The sequence below is a fragment of the Oncorhynchus nerka genome, linkage group LG3 (assembly GCF_034236695.1).
Source record: "Oncorhynchus nerka isolate Pitt River linkage group LG3, Oner_Uvic_2.0, whole genome shotgun sequence".
NCBI lineage: Eukaryota > Metazoa > Chordata > Actinopteri > Salmoniformes > Salmonidae > Oncorhynchus > Oncorhynchus nerka.
In genome coordinates this window covers 85,385,507-85,399,741 of record NC_088398.1, presented here as the reverse complement: position 1 = coordinate 85,399,741, position 14,235 = coordinate 85,385,507, and the positions used below count along the sequence as shown (strand labels likewise).

The 14,235-nt window shown below is 47.5% G+C and overlaps 1 protein-coding gene across 1 annotated transcript in view; it reads left to right on the top strand.

Moving 5' to 3' along the window:
* Nucleotides 1-14,235, top strand: part of LOC135563583 (ATP-binding cassette sub-family B member 6-like) — a 118,566-nt gene that overhangs the window by 14,911 nt on the left and 89,420 nt on the right. Inside the window, exons 3-10 of the mRNA XM_065006406.1 lie at nt 2,201-2,293; nt 5,193-5,385; nt 5,830-5,951; nt 9,032-9,141; nt 9,278-9,343; nt 9,797-9,922; nt 11,691-11,767; nt 13,024-13,087. Of these exons, the coding sequence (XP_064862478.1) occupies nt 2,201-2,293; nt 5,193-5,385; nt 5,830-5,951; nt 9,032-9,141; nt 9,278-9,343; nt 9,797-9,922; nt 11,691-11,767; nt 13,024-13,087 (851 nt within the window). The remainder of the gene's footprint in view (nt 1-2,200; nt 2,294-5,192; nt 5,386-5,829; nt 5,952-9,031; nt 9,142-9,277; nt 9,344-9,796; nt 9,923-11,690; nt 11,768-13,023; nt 13,088-14,235) is intronic.

Sequence of the window (14,235 nt, the reverse complement as noted above, 5' to 3'; positions counted from 1 at the left end):
AATAATCTGTCCCTGTGTGTCTGTCCTCTGTGTCTGCCTAATGAATAATCTGTCCTCTGTGTCTGTCTACTGAATAATCTGTCTGTGTGTCTGTCCTCTGTGTCTGTCTACTGAATAATCTGTCCCTGTGTGTCTGTCCTCTGTCTGTCTAATGAATAATATGTCTCTGTGTGTGTGTCCTCTGTGTCTGTCTACTGAATAATCTGTCCCTGTGTGTCTGTCCTCTGTCTGTCTAATGAATCATATGTCTCTGTGTGTGTGTCCTCTGTGTCTGTCTACTGAATAATCTGTCCCTGTGTGTCTGTCCTCTGTCTGTCTAATGAATAATCTGTCTCTGTGTGTCTGTCCTCTGTGTCTGTCTACTGAATAATCTGTCCCTGTGTGTCTGTCCTCTGTGTCTGCCTAATGAATAATCTGTCCTCTGTGTCTGTCTACTGAATAATCTGTCTGTGTGTCTGTCCTCTGTGTCTGTCTACTGAATAATCTGTCTGTGTGTCTGCTCTCTGTGTCTGTCTACTGAATAATCTGTCCCTGTGTGTCTGTCCTCTGTGTCTGTCTACTGAATAATCTGTCTGTGTGTCTGTCCTCTGTGTCTGTCTACTGAATAATCTGTCCCTGTGTGTCTGTCCTCTGTCTGTCTAATGAATAATATGTCTCTGTGTGTGTGTCCTCTGTGTCTGTCTACTGAATAATCTGTCCCTGTGTGTCTGTCCTCTGTCTGTCTAATGAATAATCTGTCTCTGTGTGTCTGTCCTCTGTGTCTGTCTACTGAATAATCTGTCCCTGTGTGTCTGTCCTCTGTGTCTGCCTAATGAATAATCTGTCCTCTGTGTCTGTCTACTGAATAATCTGTCTGTGTGTCTGTCCTCTGTGTCTGTCTACTGAATAATCTGTCCCTGTGTGTCTGTCCTCTGTCTGTCTAATGAATAATATGTCTCTGTGTGTGTGTCCTCTGTGTCTGTCTACTGAATAATCTGTCCCTGTGTGTCTGTCCTCTGTCTGTCTAATGAATCATATGTCTCTGTGTGTGTGTCCTCTGTGTCTGTCTACTGAATAATCTGTCCCTGTGTGTCTGTCCTCTGTCTGTCTAATGAATAATCTGTCTCTGTGTGTCTGTCCTCTGTGTCTGTCTACTGAATAATCTGTCCCTGTGTGTCTGTCCTCTGTGTCTGCCTAATGAATAATCTGTCCTCTGTGTCTGTCTACTGAATAATCTGTCTGTGTGTCTGTCCTCTGTGTCTGTCTACTGAATAATCTGTCCCTGTGTGTCTGTCCTCTGTCTGTCTAATGAATAATATGTCTCTGTGTGTGTGTCCTCTGTGTCTGTCTACTGAATAATCTGTCCCTGTGTGTCTGTCCTCTGTCTGTCTAATGAATCATATGTCTCTGTGTGTGTGTCCTCTGTGTCTGTCTACTGAATAATCTGTCCCTGTGTGTCTGTCCTCTGTCTGTCTAATGAATAATCTGTCTCTGTGTGTCTGTCCTCTGTGTCTGTCTACTGAATAATCTGTCCCTGTGTGTCTGTCCTCTGTGTCTGCCTAATGAATAATCTGTCCTCTGTGTCTGTCTAATGAATAATCTGTCCCTGTGTGTCTGTCCTCTGTGTCTGTCTAATGAATAATCTGTCTCTGTGTGTCTGTCCTCTGTGTCTTCCTAGTGAATAATCTGTCCCTGTGTGTCTGTCCTCTGTGTCTGTCTACTGAATAATCTGTCTGTGTGTCTGTCCTCTGTGTCTGCCTAGTGAATAATCTCTCTGTGTGTCTGTCCTCTGTGTCTGCCTAATGAATAATCTGTCTGTGTGTGTCTGTCCTCTGTGTCTGCCTAATGAATAATCTCTCTGTGTGTCTGTCCTCTGTGTCTGCCTCGTGAATAATCTGTCCCTGTGTGTTTGTCCTCTGTGTCTGTCTACTGAATAATCTGTCTGTGTGTCTGTCCTCTGTGTCTGCCTAGTGAATAATCTCTCTGTGTGTCTGTCCTCTGTGTCTGCCTAATGAATAATCTGTCTGTGTGTGTCTGTCCTCTGTGTCTGCCTAATGAATAATCTCTCTGTGTGTCTGTCCTCTGTGTCTGCCTAGTGAATAATCTCTCTGTGTGTCTGTCCTCTGTGTCTGCCTAATGAATAATCTGTCTGTGTGTGTCTGTCCTCTGTGTCTGCCTAATGAATAATCTCTCTGTGTGTCTGTCCTCTGTGTCTGCCTAGTGAATAATCTGTCTGATGGCAGCAGCTGGAGGACCCTGGCCACCACCGTGTGTATTTATGTCCTGCTCAAATTCCTCCAGGGTGGAGGGGCAGGTGAGGAATACCAACTAATGGCTACTGTTACCTATTAATGGCTACTGTTACCTACTAATGGCTACTGTTACCTACTAATGGCTACTGTTACCTATTAATGGCTACTGTTACCTATTAATGGCTACTGTTACCTACTAATGGATACTGTTACCTACTAATGGCTACTGTTACCTACTAATGGCTACTGTTACCTATTAATGGCTACTGTTACCTATTAATGGCTACTGTTACCTACTAATGGATACTGTTACCTACTAATGGCTACTGTTACCTACTAATGGCTACTGTTACCTACTAATGGCTACTGTTACCTACTAATGGCTACTGTTACCTACTAATGGCTACTGTTGCCTATTAATGGCTACTGTTGCCTACTAATGGCTACTGTTACCTACTAATGGCTACTGTTACCTACTAATGGCTACTGTTGCCTACTAATGGCTACTGTTACCTACTAATAGCTACTGTGACCTACTAATGGCTACTGTTACCTACTAATGGCTACTGTTACCTATTAATGGTTACTGTTACCTATTAATGGCTACTTTTACCAACTAATGGCTACAGTTACCTACTAATGGCTACTGTTACCTATTAATGGCTACTTTTACCAACTAATGGCTACTGTTACCTACTAATGGCTACTGTTACCTACTAATGGCTACTGTTACCAACTAATGGCTACTGTTACCTACTAATGGCTACTGTTACCTACTAATGGCTACTGTTACTAACTAATGGCTACTGTTACCTATTAATGGCTACTGTTACCTATTAATGGCTACTGTTACCTACTAATGGCTACTGTTACCTACTAATGGCTACTGTTACCTACTAATGGCTACTGTTACCTACTAATGGCTACTGTTACCTATTAATGGCTACTGTTACCTATTAATGGCTACTGTTACCTATTAATGGCTACTGTTACCTATTAATGGCTACTGTTACCTACTAATGGCTACTGTTACCTACTAATGGCTACTGTTACCTAGTAATGGCTACTGTTACCTATTAATGGCTACTGTTACCTATTAATGGCTTTACCTATTAATGGCTGTTACCTATTAATGGCTACTGTTACCTATTAATGGCTACTGTTACCTATTAATGGCTATTGTTACCTATTAATGGCCTATTAATGGCTACTGTTACCTACTAATGGCTACTTTTACCTACTAATGGCTACTGTTACCTATTAATGGCTACTGTTACCTATTAATGGCTACTGTTACCTATTAATGGCTACTGTTACCTATTAATGGCTACTGTTACCTACTAATGGCTACTGTTACCTACTAATGGCTACTGTTACCTATTAATGGCTACTGTTACCTACTAATGGCTACTGTTACCTACTAATGGCTACTGTTACCTACTAATGGCTACTGTTACCTACTAATGGCTACTGTTACCTACTAATGGCTACTGTTACCTATTAATGGCTACTGTTACCTACTAATGGCTACTGTGACCTACTAATGGCTACTGTTACCTACTAATGGCTACTGTTACCAACTAATGGCTACTGTTACCTACTAATGGCTACTGTTACCTATTAATGGCTACTGTTACCTATTAATGGCTAGTGTTACCAACTAATGGCTACTGTTACCTACTAATGGCTACTGTTACCTACTAATGGCTACTGTTACCAACTAATGGCTACTGTTACCTACTAATGGCTACTGTTACCTACTAATGGCTACTGTTACCTATTAATGGCTACTGTTACCTATTAATGGCTACTGTTACCTATTAATGGCTACTGTTACCTACTAATGGCTACTGTTACCTACTAATGGCTACTGTTACCTAGTAATGGCTACTGTTACCTATTAATGGCTACTGTTACCTATTAATGGCTTCTGTTACCTATTAATGGCTACTGTTACCTATTAATGGCTACTGTTACCTATTAATGGCTACTGTTACCTATTAATGGCCTATTAATGGCTACTGTTACCTACTAATGGCTACTTTTACCTACTAATGGCTACTGTTACCTATTAATGGCTACTGTTACCTATTAATGGCTACTGTTACCTATTAATGGCTACTGTTACCTATTAATGGCTACTGTTACCTATTAATGGCTACTGTTACCTACTAATGGCTACTGTTACCTACTAATGGCTACTGTTACCTACTAATGGCTACTGTTACCTACTAATGGCTACTGTTACCTATTAATGGCTACTGTTACCTACTAATGGCTACTGTTACCTACTAATGGCCTACTAAATGCTACTGTTACCTACTAATGGCTACTGTTACCTATTAATGGCTACTGTTACCTACTAATGGCTACTGTTACCTATTAATGGCTACTGTTACCTATTAATGGCCTATTAATGGCTACTGTTACCTACTAATGGCTACTGTTACCTATTAATGGCTACTGTTACCTATTAATGGCTAATGTTTCCTATTAATGGCTACTGTAACCTACTAATGGCTACTGTTACCTATTAATGGCTACTGTTACCTATTAATGGCCACTGTTACCTATTAATGGCTACTGTTACCTATTAATGGCTACTGTTACCTATTAATGGCTACTGTTACCTATTAATGGCTACTGTTATCTATTATTGGCTACTGTTACCAACTAATGGCTACTGTTACCAACTAATGGCTACTGTTACCTACTAATGGCTACTGTTACCTATTAATGGCTACTGTTACCTATTAATGACTACTGTTACCTACTAATGGCTACTGTTACCAACTAATGGCTACTGTTACCTATTAATGACCACTGTTACCTATTAATGGCCTATTAATGGCTTCTGTTACCTATTAATGGCTTCCTCTGAGTCTCTCACTGGCTGGATTTGACTCTCCCTCCCTCCCTCCCTCCCTCCCTCCCTCCCTCCCTCCCTCCCTCCCTCCCCAGGTACATCAGGGTTTATCAGTAACCTGAGGTCCTTCCTGTGGACGCGGGTCCAGCAGTACACCAGTAGGGTGGTTCAGGTCCGTCTGTTTGGTCACCTCCACTCCCTGTCGTTGCGCTGGCACCTGGGGAGACACACTGGGGACGTTCTGAGTAGTGTAGACCGAGGAACATCTTCTATCAACAACCTGCTCAGGTACACCCCCTCCACACACACACTCACCCATATCAGCTCAATCCATCCTCTTCAGTATCCTGCCAGCCTCTCTCCCCTCTCTCTCCTCAGCTACATCATCTTCAGTATCCTGCCACCCTCTCTCTCCCCTCAGCTACATCATCTTCAGTATCCTGCCACCCTCTCTCCCCTCTCTCTCTCCTCAGCTACATCATCTTCAGTATCCTGCCACCCTCTCTCCCCTCTCTCTCTCCTCAGCTACATCATCTTCAGTATCCTGCCAGCCTCTCTCCCCTCTCTCTCTCCTCAGCTACATCATCTTCAGTATCCTGCCACCCTCTCTCCCCTCTCTCTCTCCTCAACTACATCATCTTCAGTATCCTGCCACCCTCTCTCCCTCTCTCTCTCCTCAGCTACATCATCTTCAGTATCCTGCCACCCTCTCTCCCCTCTCTCTCTCCTCAGCTACATCATCTTCAGTATCCTGCCCACCATCGCTGATATACTCATCGCCATCCTCTACTTTGTATCCTACTTCAGTGCCTTGTTCGGCCTCATCGTCTTCATCTGCTTGCTGATCTACCTCAGTGAGTTGACTGATTCAGGTTTAGCTGATGTGGAATCGCTAGCTAGGCTAGTTATTTGTGTGGAATCGCTAGCTAGTTAGTTGTGTGGAATCGCTAACTAGTTAGTTGTGTGGAATCACTAGCTAGTTAGTTGTGTGGAATTGCTAGCTAGTTAGTTGTGTGGAATCGCTAGCTAGTTAGTTGTGTGGAATCACTAACTAGTTAGTTGTGTGGAATCACTAGCTAGTTAGTTGTGTGTGCACAAGTAGTGGCCGTCATGACGTCTTCAGTCCGTAGAACTAGAGTTTCTGTCACCCTCGACGTATCCAGCCCGTAGAACTAGAGTTTCCATCACCCTGGACATCTCCAGTCCGTAGAACTAGAGTTTCTGTCACCCTGGACATCTCCAGCCCGTATAACTAGAGTTTCTGTCACCCTGGACATCTCCAGCCCGTAGAACTAGAGTTTCTGTCACCCTCGAAGTCTCCAGCCCGTAGAACTAGAGTTTCTGTCACCCTCGAAGTCTCCAGCCCATAGAACTAGAGTTTCTGTCGCCCTCGACGTCTCCGCCTGTAGAACTAGAGTTTCTGTCACCCTCGACGTCTCCAGCCCATAGAACTAGAGTTTCTGTCACCCTGGACGTCTCCAGTCCGTAGAACTAGAGTTTCTGTCACCCTCGACGTCTCCAGCCCATAGAACTAGAGTTTCTGTCACCCTCGACATATTGAACCCGTAGAACTAGAGTTTCTGTCACCCTCGACGTCTCCAGCCCGTAGAACTAGAGTTTCTGTCACCCTGGACATCTGCACCCGTAGAACTAGAGTTTCTGTCACCCTCGAAGTCTCCAGCCCGTAGAACTAGAGTTTCTGTCACCCTCGATGTCTCGGCCCGTAGAACTAGAGTTTCTGTCACCCTGGACATCTCCAGCCCTTGGAACTATAGTTTCTGTCACCCTCGACGTATCCAGCCCGTAGAACTAGAGTTTCTGTCACCCTCGAAGTCTCCAGCCCGTAGAACTAGAGTTTCTGTCACCCTCGATGTCTCGGCACCGTAGAACTAGAGTTTCTGTCACCCTGGACATCTCCAGCCCTTGGAACTATAGTTTCTGTCACCCTCGACGTATCCAGCCCGTAGAACTAGAGTTTCCGTCACCCTGGACATCTCCAGTCCGTAGAACTAGAGTTTCTGTCACCCTGGACATCTCCAGCCCGTATAACTAGAGTTTCTGTCACCCTGGACGTCTCCAGCCCGTAGAACTAGAGTTTCTGTCACCCTCGAAGTCTCCAGCCCGTAGAACTAGAGTTTCTGTCACCCTCGAAGTCTCCAGCCCATAGAACTAGAGTTTCTGTCACCCTCGACGTCTCCAGCCCATAGAACTAGAGTTTCTGTCACCCTCGACATATTGAACCCGTAGAACTAGATTTTCTGTCACCCTCGACGTCTCCAGCCCGTAGAACTAGAGTTTCTGTCATCCTGGACATCTGCGCCCGTAGAACTAGAGTTTCTGTCACCCTCGAAGTCTCCAACCCGTAGAACTAGAGTTTCTGTCACCCTCGATGTCTCGGCCCGTAGAACTAGAGTTTCTGTCACCCTGGACATCTCCAGCCCTTGGAACTATAGTTTCTGTCACCCTCGACGTATCCAGCCCGTAGAACTAGAGTTTCCGTCACCCTGGACATCTCCAGTCCGTAGAACTAGAGTTTCTGTCACCCTGGACATCTCCAGCCCGTATAACTAGAGTTTCTGTCACCCTGGACGTCTCCAGCCCGTAGAACTAGAGTTTCTGTCACCCTCGAAGTCTCCAGCCCATAGAACTAGAGTTTCTGTCACCCTCGACGTCTCCACCTGTAGAACTAGAGTTTCTGTCACCCTCGACGTCTCCAGCCCATATAACTAGAGTTTCTGTCACCCTGGACGTCTCCAGTCCGTAGAACTAGAGTTTCTGTCACCCTCGACGTCTCCAGCCCATAGAACTAGAGTTTCTGTCACCCTCGACGTCTCCAGCCCGTAGAACTAGAGTTTCTGTCACCCTGGACATCTGCGCCCGTAGAACTAGAGTTTCTGTCACCCTCGACGTATCCAGCCCGTAGAACTAGAGTTTCTGTCACCCTCGACATATCCAGCCCGTAGAACTAGAGTTTCTGTCACCCTGGACATCTCCAGCCGGTAGAACTAGAATATCTGTCACCCTGGACATCTCCAGCCCGTAGAACTAGAGTTTCTGTCACCCTGGATGTCTCCGCCCGTATAATTAGAGTTTCTGTCACCCTCGACGCATGCAGCCCGTAGAACTAGAGTTTCTGTCACCCTGGACATCTCCAGCCCGTAGAACTAGAGTGTCTGTCACCCTCGACGTATCCAGCCGTAGAACTAGAGTTTCTGTCACCCTCGATGTCTCCAGGCCGTAGAACTAGAGTTTCTGTCACCCTGGGCATCTCCAGCCCGTAGAACTAGAGTTTCTGTCACCCTCGATGTCTCCAGCCCGTAGAACTAGAGTTTCTGTCACCCTGGGCATCTCCAGCCCGTAGAACTAGAGTTTCTGTCACCCTCGATGTCTCCAGCCCGTAGAACTAGAGTTTCTGTCACCCTCGATGTCTCCAGCCCGTAGAACCAGAGTTTCTGTCACCCTCGAAGTCTCCAGACCGTAGAACTAGAGTTTCTGTCACCCTCGATGTCTCCAGCCCCTGGAACTAGAGTTTCTGTCACCCTCAACGTCTCCAGCCCGTAGAACTAGAGTTTCTGTCACCCTCAACGTCTCCAGCCCGTATAACTAGAGTTTCTGATATGCACCAAAACTTCATACTCAAGAAACACTGTCAATGCCACTGACCCCAAAAAACCTTTCACCCTGGATGCAGAAATCAGTGGTATTGACAGTGTTTCTTGAGTATGAAGTTTTGGTCCATATCAGTGACGGGTCCTATTCTATGACACAGTGATACTGACAGAGGACAGACTCAGTTTGATGACTTCTTGTAGCCGATAGCAGCGTTAGTAGCGTGACAGATAACGATGCATTGTGGGTGACAGTGGTCGAGGTGTTCAGGGGGTCCCTTGTTTGGAGCCCAGGTTGTCCTCTGAAAGCACATTTTATTCCCCAGCTTTCACCATCCTGATCACTGAGTGGAGGACCAAGTACAGACGAGACATGAACACTCAGGACAACAACGCCAAGTCTAAGGCTGTGGACTCGCTGCTCAACTTTGAGACGGTACTGAGTGAGCCATATCCAATACCCCCTGCTAACCCCAAACCTAAACTTTACCCAGACCCCTTTTCACATCCCAACCTCCTCAACAGCTTACTACCCAGATAAACCCTGCTTTCCGGCAAACCTTTTGTTGCAGGTGAAATATTACAATGCTGAGGGGTATGAAGTGACCTGCTTCGAGGAGGCAATTCTGAAGTACCAGGTAAAAGGATATCGAACATTCCCTGACTTTACAATCTCCAGGTCCTGTTGTTGGGGTATTGACATCTATACAGTCTGAGATTTAGATATTGTGCTCTCCTGATTGGTTGATGTTGAGGTAGCTAGCTGAGGATTGTGCTCTCCTGTCCTGATTGGTTGATGTTAAGGTAGCTAGCTGAGGATTGTGCTCTCCTGTCCTGATTGGTTGCTGTTGAGGTAGCTAGCTGAGGATTGTGCTCTCTTGTCCTGATTGGTTGATTTTGAGGAAGCTAGCTGATGATTGGACTCCCCTTTCCTGATTGGTTGAGTGTTGAGGTAGCTAGCTGAGGATTGTGCTCCCCTGTTCTGATTGGTTAAAGTTGAGGTAGCTAGCTGGTGATTGTGTTCCCCTGTCCTGATTGGTTGATGTTGAGGTAGCTAGCTGGTGATTGGTGTTCCCCTGTCCTGTCTGCAGCAGTCAGAGTGGAAGACCAACGCCTCGTTGGCCCTACTGAACCAGACCCAGAACCTGATCATTGGCTCAGGGCTATTAGCAGGTTCTCTGCTCTGTGCTTACATGGTCACAGAAGGCCAGTTCCAGGTACAGACCATATTGGCATCCTCTGATTCCTTCTCTATTTACACGTGATCTCTCTTGATGTTAGTCAGGGTGTTAGTCAGCAGGGTGTTCGTCAGTAGGGTGTTAGTCAGCAGGGTGTTAGTCAGCAGGGTGTTAGTCAGCAGGGTGTTAGTCAGTAGGGTGTTAGTCAGCAGGGTGTTAGTCAGCAGGGTGTTAGTCAGTAGGGTGTTAGTCAGCAGGGTGTTAGTCAGCAGGGTGTTAGTCAGCAGGGTGTTCGTCAGTAGGGTGTTAGTCAGCAGGGTGTTAGTCAGCAGGGTGTTGGTCAGGGTGTTAGTCAGCAGGGTGTTAGTCAGTAGGGTGTTAGTTAGCAGGGTGTTAGTCAGCAGGGTGTTAGTCAGCAGGGTGTTAGTCAGCAGGGTGTTAGTCAGATGTGTGTTAGTCAGCAGGGTGTTAGTCAGTAGGGTGTTAGTCAGTAGGGTGTTAGTCAGCAGGGTGTTAGTCAGCAGGGTGTTAGTCAGCAGGTTGTTAGTCAGCAGGGTGTTCGTCAGTAGGGTGTTAGTCAGCAGGGTGTTGGTCAGCAGGGTGTTGGTCAGTAGGGTGTTAGTTAGCAGGGTGTTAGTCAGCAGGGTGTTAGTCAGCAGGGTGTTAGTCAGCAGGGTGTTAGTCAGCAGGGTGTTGGTCAGGGTGTTAGTTAGCAGGGTGTTAGTCAGCAGGGTGTTAGTCAGCAGGGTGTTCGTCAGTAGGGTGTTAGTCAGCAGGGTGTTAGTCAGCAGGGTGTTAGTCAGCAGGGTGTTGGTCAGGGTGTTAGTCAGCAGGGTGTTAGTCAGCAGGGTGTTCGTCAGTAGGGTGTTAGTCAGCAGGGTGTTCGTCAGTAGGGTGTTAGTCAGCAGGGTGTTAGTCAGCAGGGTGTTGGTTAGGGTGTTAGTCAGCAGGGTGTTAGTCAGCAGGGTGTTAGTCAGCAGGGTGTTAGTTAGCAGGGTGTTAGTTAGCAGGGTGTTAGTCAGCAGGGTGTTAGTCAGCAGGGTGTTAGTCAGCAGGGTGTTAGTCAGCAGGGTGTTGGTCAGGGTGTTAGTTAGCAGGGTGTTAGTCAGCAGGGTGTTAGTCAGCAGGGTGTTAGTCAGCAGGGTGTTAGTTAGCAGGGTGTTAGTTAGCAGGGTGTTAGTCACCAGGGTGTTGGTCAGGGTGTTAGTTAGCAGGGTGTTAGTCAGTAGGGTGTTTGTCAGGGTGTTAGTCAGGGTGTTAGTCAGCAGGGTGTGAGTCAGCAGGGTGTTAGTCAGCAGGTTGTGAGTCAGCAGAGTGTTAGTCAGCAGGGTGTTAGTCAGCAGGGTGTTAGTCAGCAGGGTGTTAGTTAGCAGGGTGTTAGTTAGCAGGGTGTTAGTCACCAGGGTGTTGGTCAGGGTGTTAGTTAGCAGGGTGTTAGTTAGTAGGGTGTTTGTCAGGGTGTTAGTCAGGGAGTTAGTCAGCAGGGTGTTAGTCAGCAGGGTGTTAGTCAGGGTGTTAGTCAGCAGGGTGTGAGTCAGCAGGGTGTTAGTCAGCAGGGTGTTAGTTAGCAGGGTGTTAGTCAGCAGGGTGTTAGTCAGCAGAGTGTTAGTCAGCAGGGTGTTGGTCAGGGTGTTAGTTAGCAGGGTGTTAGTTAGTAGGGTGTTTGTCAGGGTGTTAGTCAGGGTGTTAGTCAGCAGGGTGTTAGTCAGCAGGGTGTTGGTCAGGGTGTTAGTCAGGGTGTTAGTCAGCAGGGATGATAGTGAATTGAATGTGGTTGTGTGTTATTGGTCTGCCCACTTCTCCTTAGGTTGGTGACTATGTCCTGTTTGGCACCTACATCATCCAGCTGTACACTCCTCTCAACTGGTTTGGCACATATTACAGGTGAGATCACCTGGTCTGGTACATATTACAGGTGAGATCAACTGGTCTGTTATATATTACAGGTGAGATCACCTGGTCTGGTACATATTACAGGTGAGATCACCTGGTCTGGTACATATTACAGGTGAGATCACCTGGTCTGTTATATATTACAGGTGAGATCACCTGGTCTGGCACATATTACAGGTGATATCAACTGGTCTGTTATATATTACAGGTGAGATCAACTGGTCTGGTACATATTACAGGTGAGATCAACTGGTCTGTTATATATTACAGGTGAGATCAACTGGTCTGGTACATATTACAGGTGAGATCACCTGGTCTGGTACAGATTACAGGTGAGATCACCTGGTCTGGTACATATTACAGGTGAGATCAACTGGTCTGGTACATATTACAGGTGAGATCACCTGGGTCATATTACAGGTGAGATCACCATACAGATTACAGGTGAGATCACCTGGTCTGGTACAGATTACAGGTGAGATCACCTGGTCTGGTACAGATTACAGGTGAGATCAACTGGTCTGGTACATATTACAGGTGAGATCACCTGGTCTGGTACATATTACAGGTGAGATCACCTGGTCTGGTACAGATTACAGGTGAGATCACCTGGTCTGGTACATATTACAGGTGAGATCACCTGGTCTGGCACATATTACAGGTGAGATCAACTGGTCTGTTATATATTACAGGTGAGATCAACTGGTCTGGTACATATTACAGGTGAGATCAACTGGTCTGTTATATATTACAGGTGAGATCAACTGGTCTGGTACATATTACAGGTGAGATCACCTGGTCTGGTACAGATTACAGGTGAGATCACCTGGTCTGGTACATATTACAGGTGAGATCAACTGGTGTGGTACATATTACAGGTGAGATCACCTGGTCTGGTACATATTACAGGTGAGATCACCTGGTCTGGTACAGATTACAGGTGAGATCACCTGGTCTGGTACAGATTACAGGTGAGATCAACTGGTCTGGTACATATTACAGGTGAGATCACCTGGTCTGGTACATATTACAGGTGAGATCACCTGGTCTGGTACAGATTACAGGTGAGATCACCTGGTCTGGTACATATTACAGGTGAGATCACCTGGTCTGGTACATATTACAGGTGAGATCACCTGGTCTGGTACGTATTACAGGTGAGATCTACAATCTCACTGTAAGGGAGACAGTCACATGCATTTCGCTATGCCTTCGTTACTGGATAACTCAACATATTCTCTCCACAGACTAATCCAGAGTTCCTTTATTGACATGGAGAACATGTTCAAGATCTTAACAGAACACAAAGAGGTGAGTTACTCTTGTATCTTAGGGGTAATGAGACGTGTTTATCATTTAAACTGCTGAGGCTATGGTCAGGTTTGTGTTTGTGTCCCCGTCCGTGTGTTTGCCCCTGCTCCTGCCCTCACTCTCCCTCTCCCTCTCCCCCCTCTCCCTCTCCCGCTCCATCTCTGTCTCCGTCTCCCTCTCCCCCCTCTCCGTCTCCCTCTCCGGCTCCGTCTCCCTCTCCCCCCTCTCCGTCTCCCTCTCCCGCTCCTCTCCCGCTCCAGCTCTGTCTCCTTCTCCCTCTCCCCCTCTCTGTCTCCCTCTCCCCCTCTCTGTCTCCCTCTCCCCTCTCTGTCTCCAACTTAGTGTCTCCCCTCCCCCTCTCAGTCTCCCTCTCCCCCTCTCCGTCTCCCTCTCCCCCTCTCCGTCTCCCTCTCCATCTCTCTCTCCCCGCTCCATCTCTGTCTCCGTCTCCCCTCTGATCACCAGGCCCCCCTCTCCGTCTCCCTCTAAGGGCTCCGTCTCCCTCTCCCCCTCTCTGTCTCCCTCTCCCCCTCTCTGTCTCCTCTCCCCCTCTCCATCTCCCTCTCCCCCTCTCTGTTCCCTCTCTAGAGAACCCGCTCCATCTCTGTCTCCTTCTTTCCCTCCCTCTCCGGCTCCGTCTCCCTCTCCCCCTCTCTGTCTCCCTCTCCCCCTCTCTGTCTCCCTCTCCCCCTCTCTGTCTCCCTCTCCCCCCTCTCCGTCTCCCTCTCCCCCTCTCCGTCTCCTCTCCCGCTCCATCTCTGTCTCCGTCTCCCTCTCCTGCTCCATCTCTGTCTCCGTCTCCCTCTCCGCTCCCTCTCCTGCTCCAGCTCTGTCTCCTTCTCCCTCTCCCGCTCCCTCTCCCCCTCCAGCTCTGTCTCCTTCTCCCTCTCCCTCTCCTGCTCCGTCTCCGACTCCGTCTCCCTCTCCCGCTCCGTCTCCCTCTCCCGCTCCGTCTCCCTCTCCCGCTCCATCTCTGTCTCCGTCTCCCTCTCCCCTCTCTGTCTCCCTCTCCCCCTCTCTGTCTCCCTCTCCCCCTCTCTGTCTCCCTCTCCCCCTCTCCGTCTCCCTCTCCCCCTCTCCGTCTCCCTCTCCCGCTCCATCTCTGTCTCCTTCTCCCGCTCCATCTCTGTCTCCTGCTCCCTCTCCCT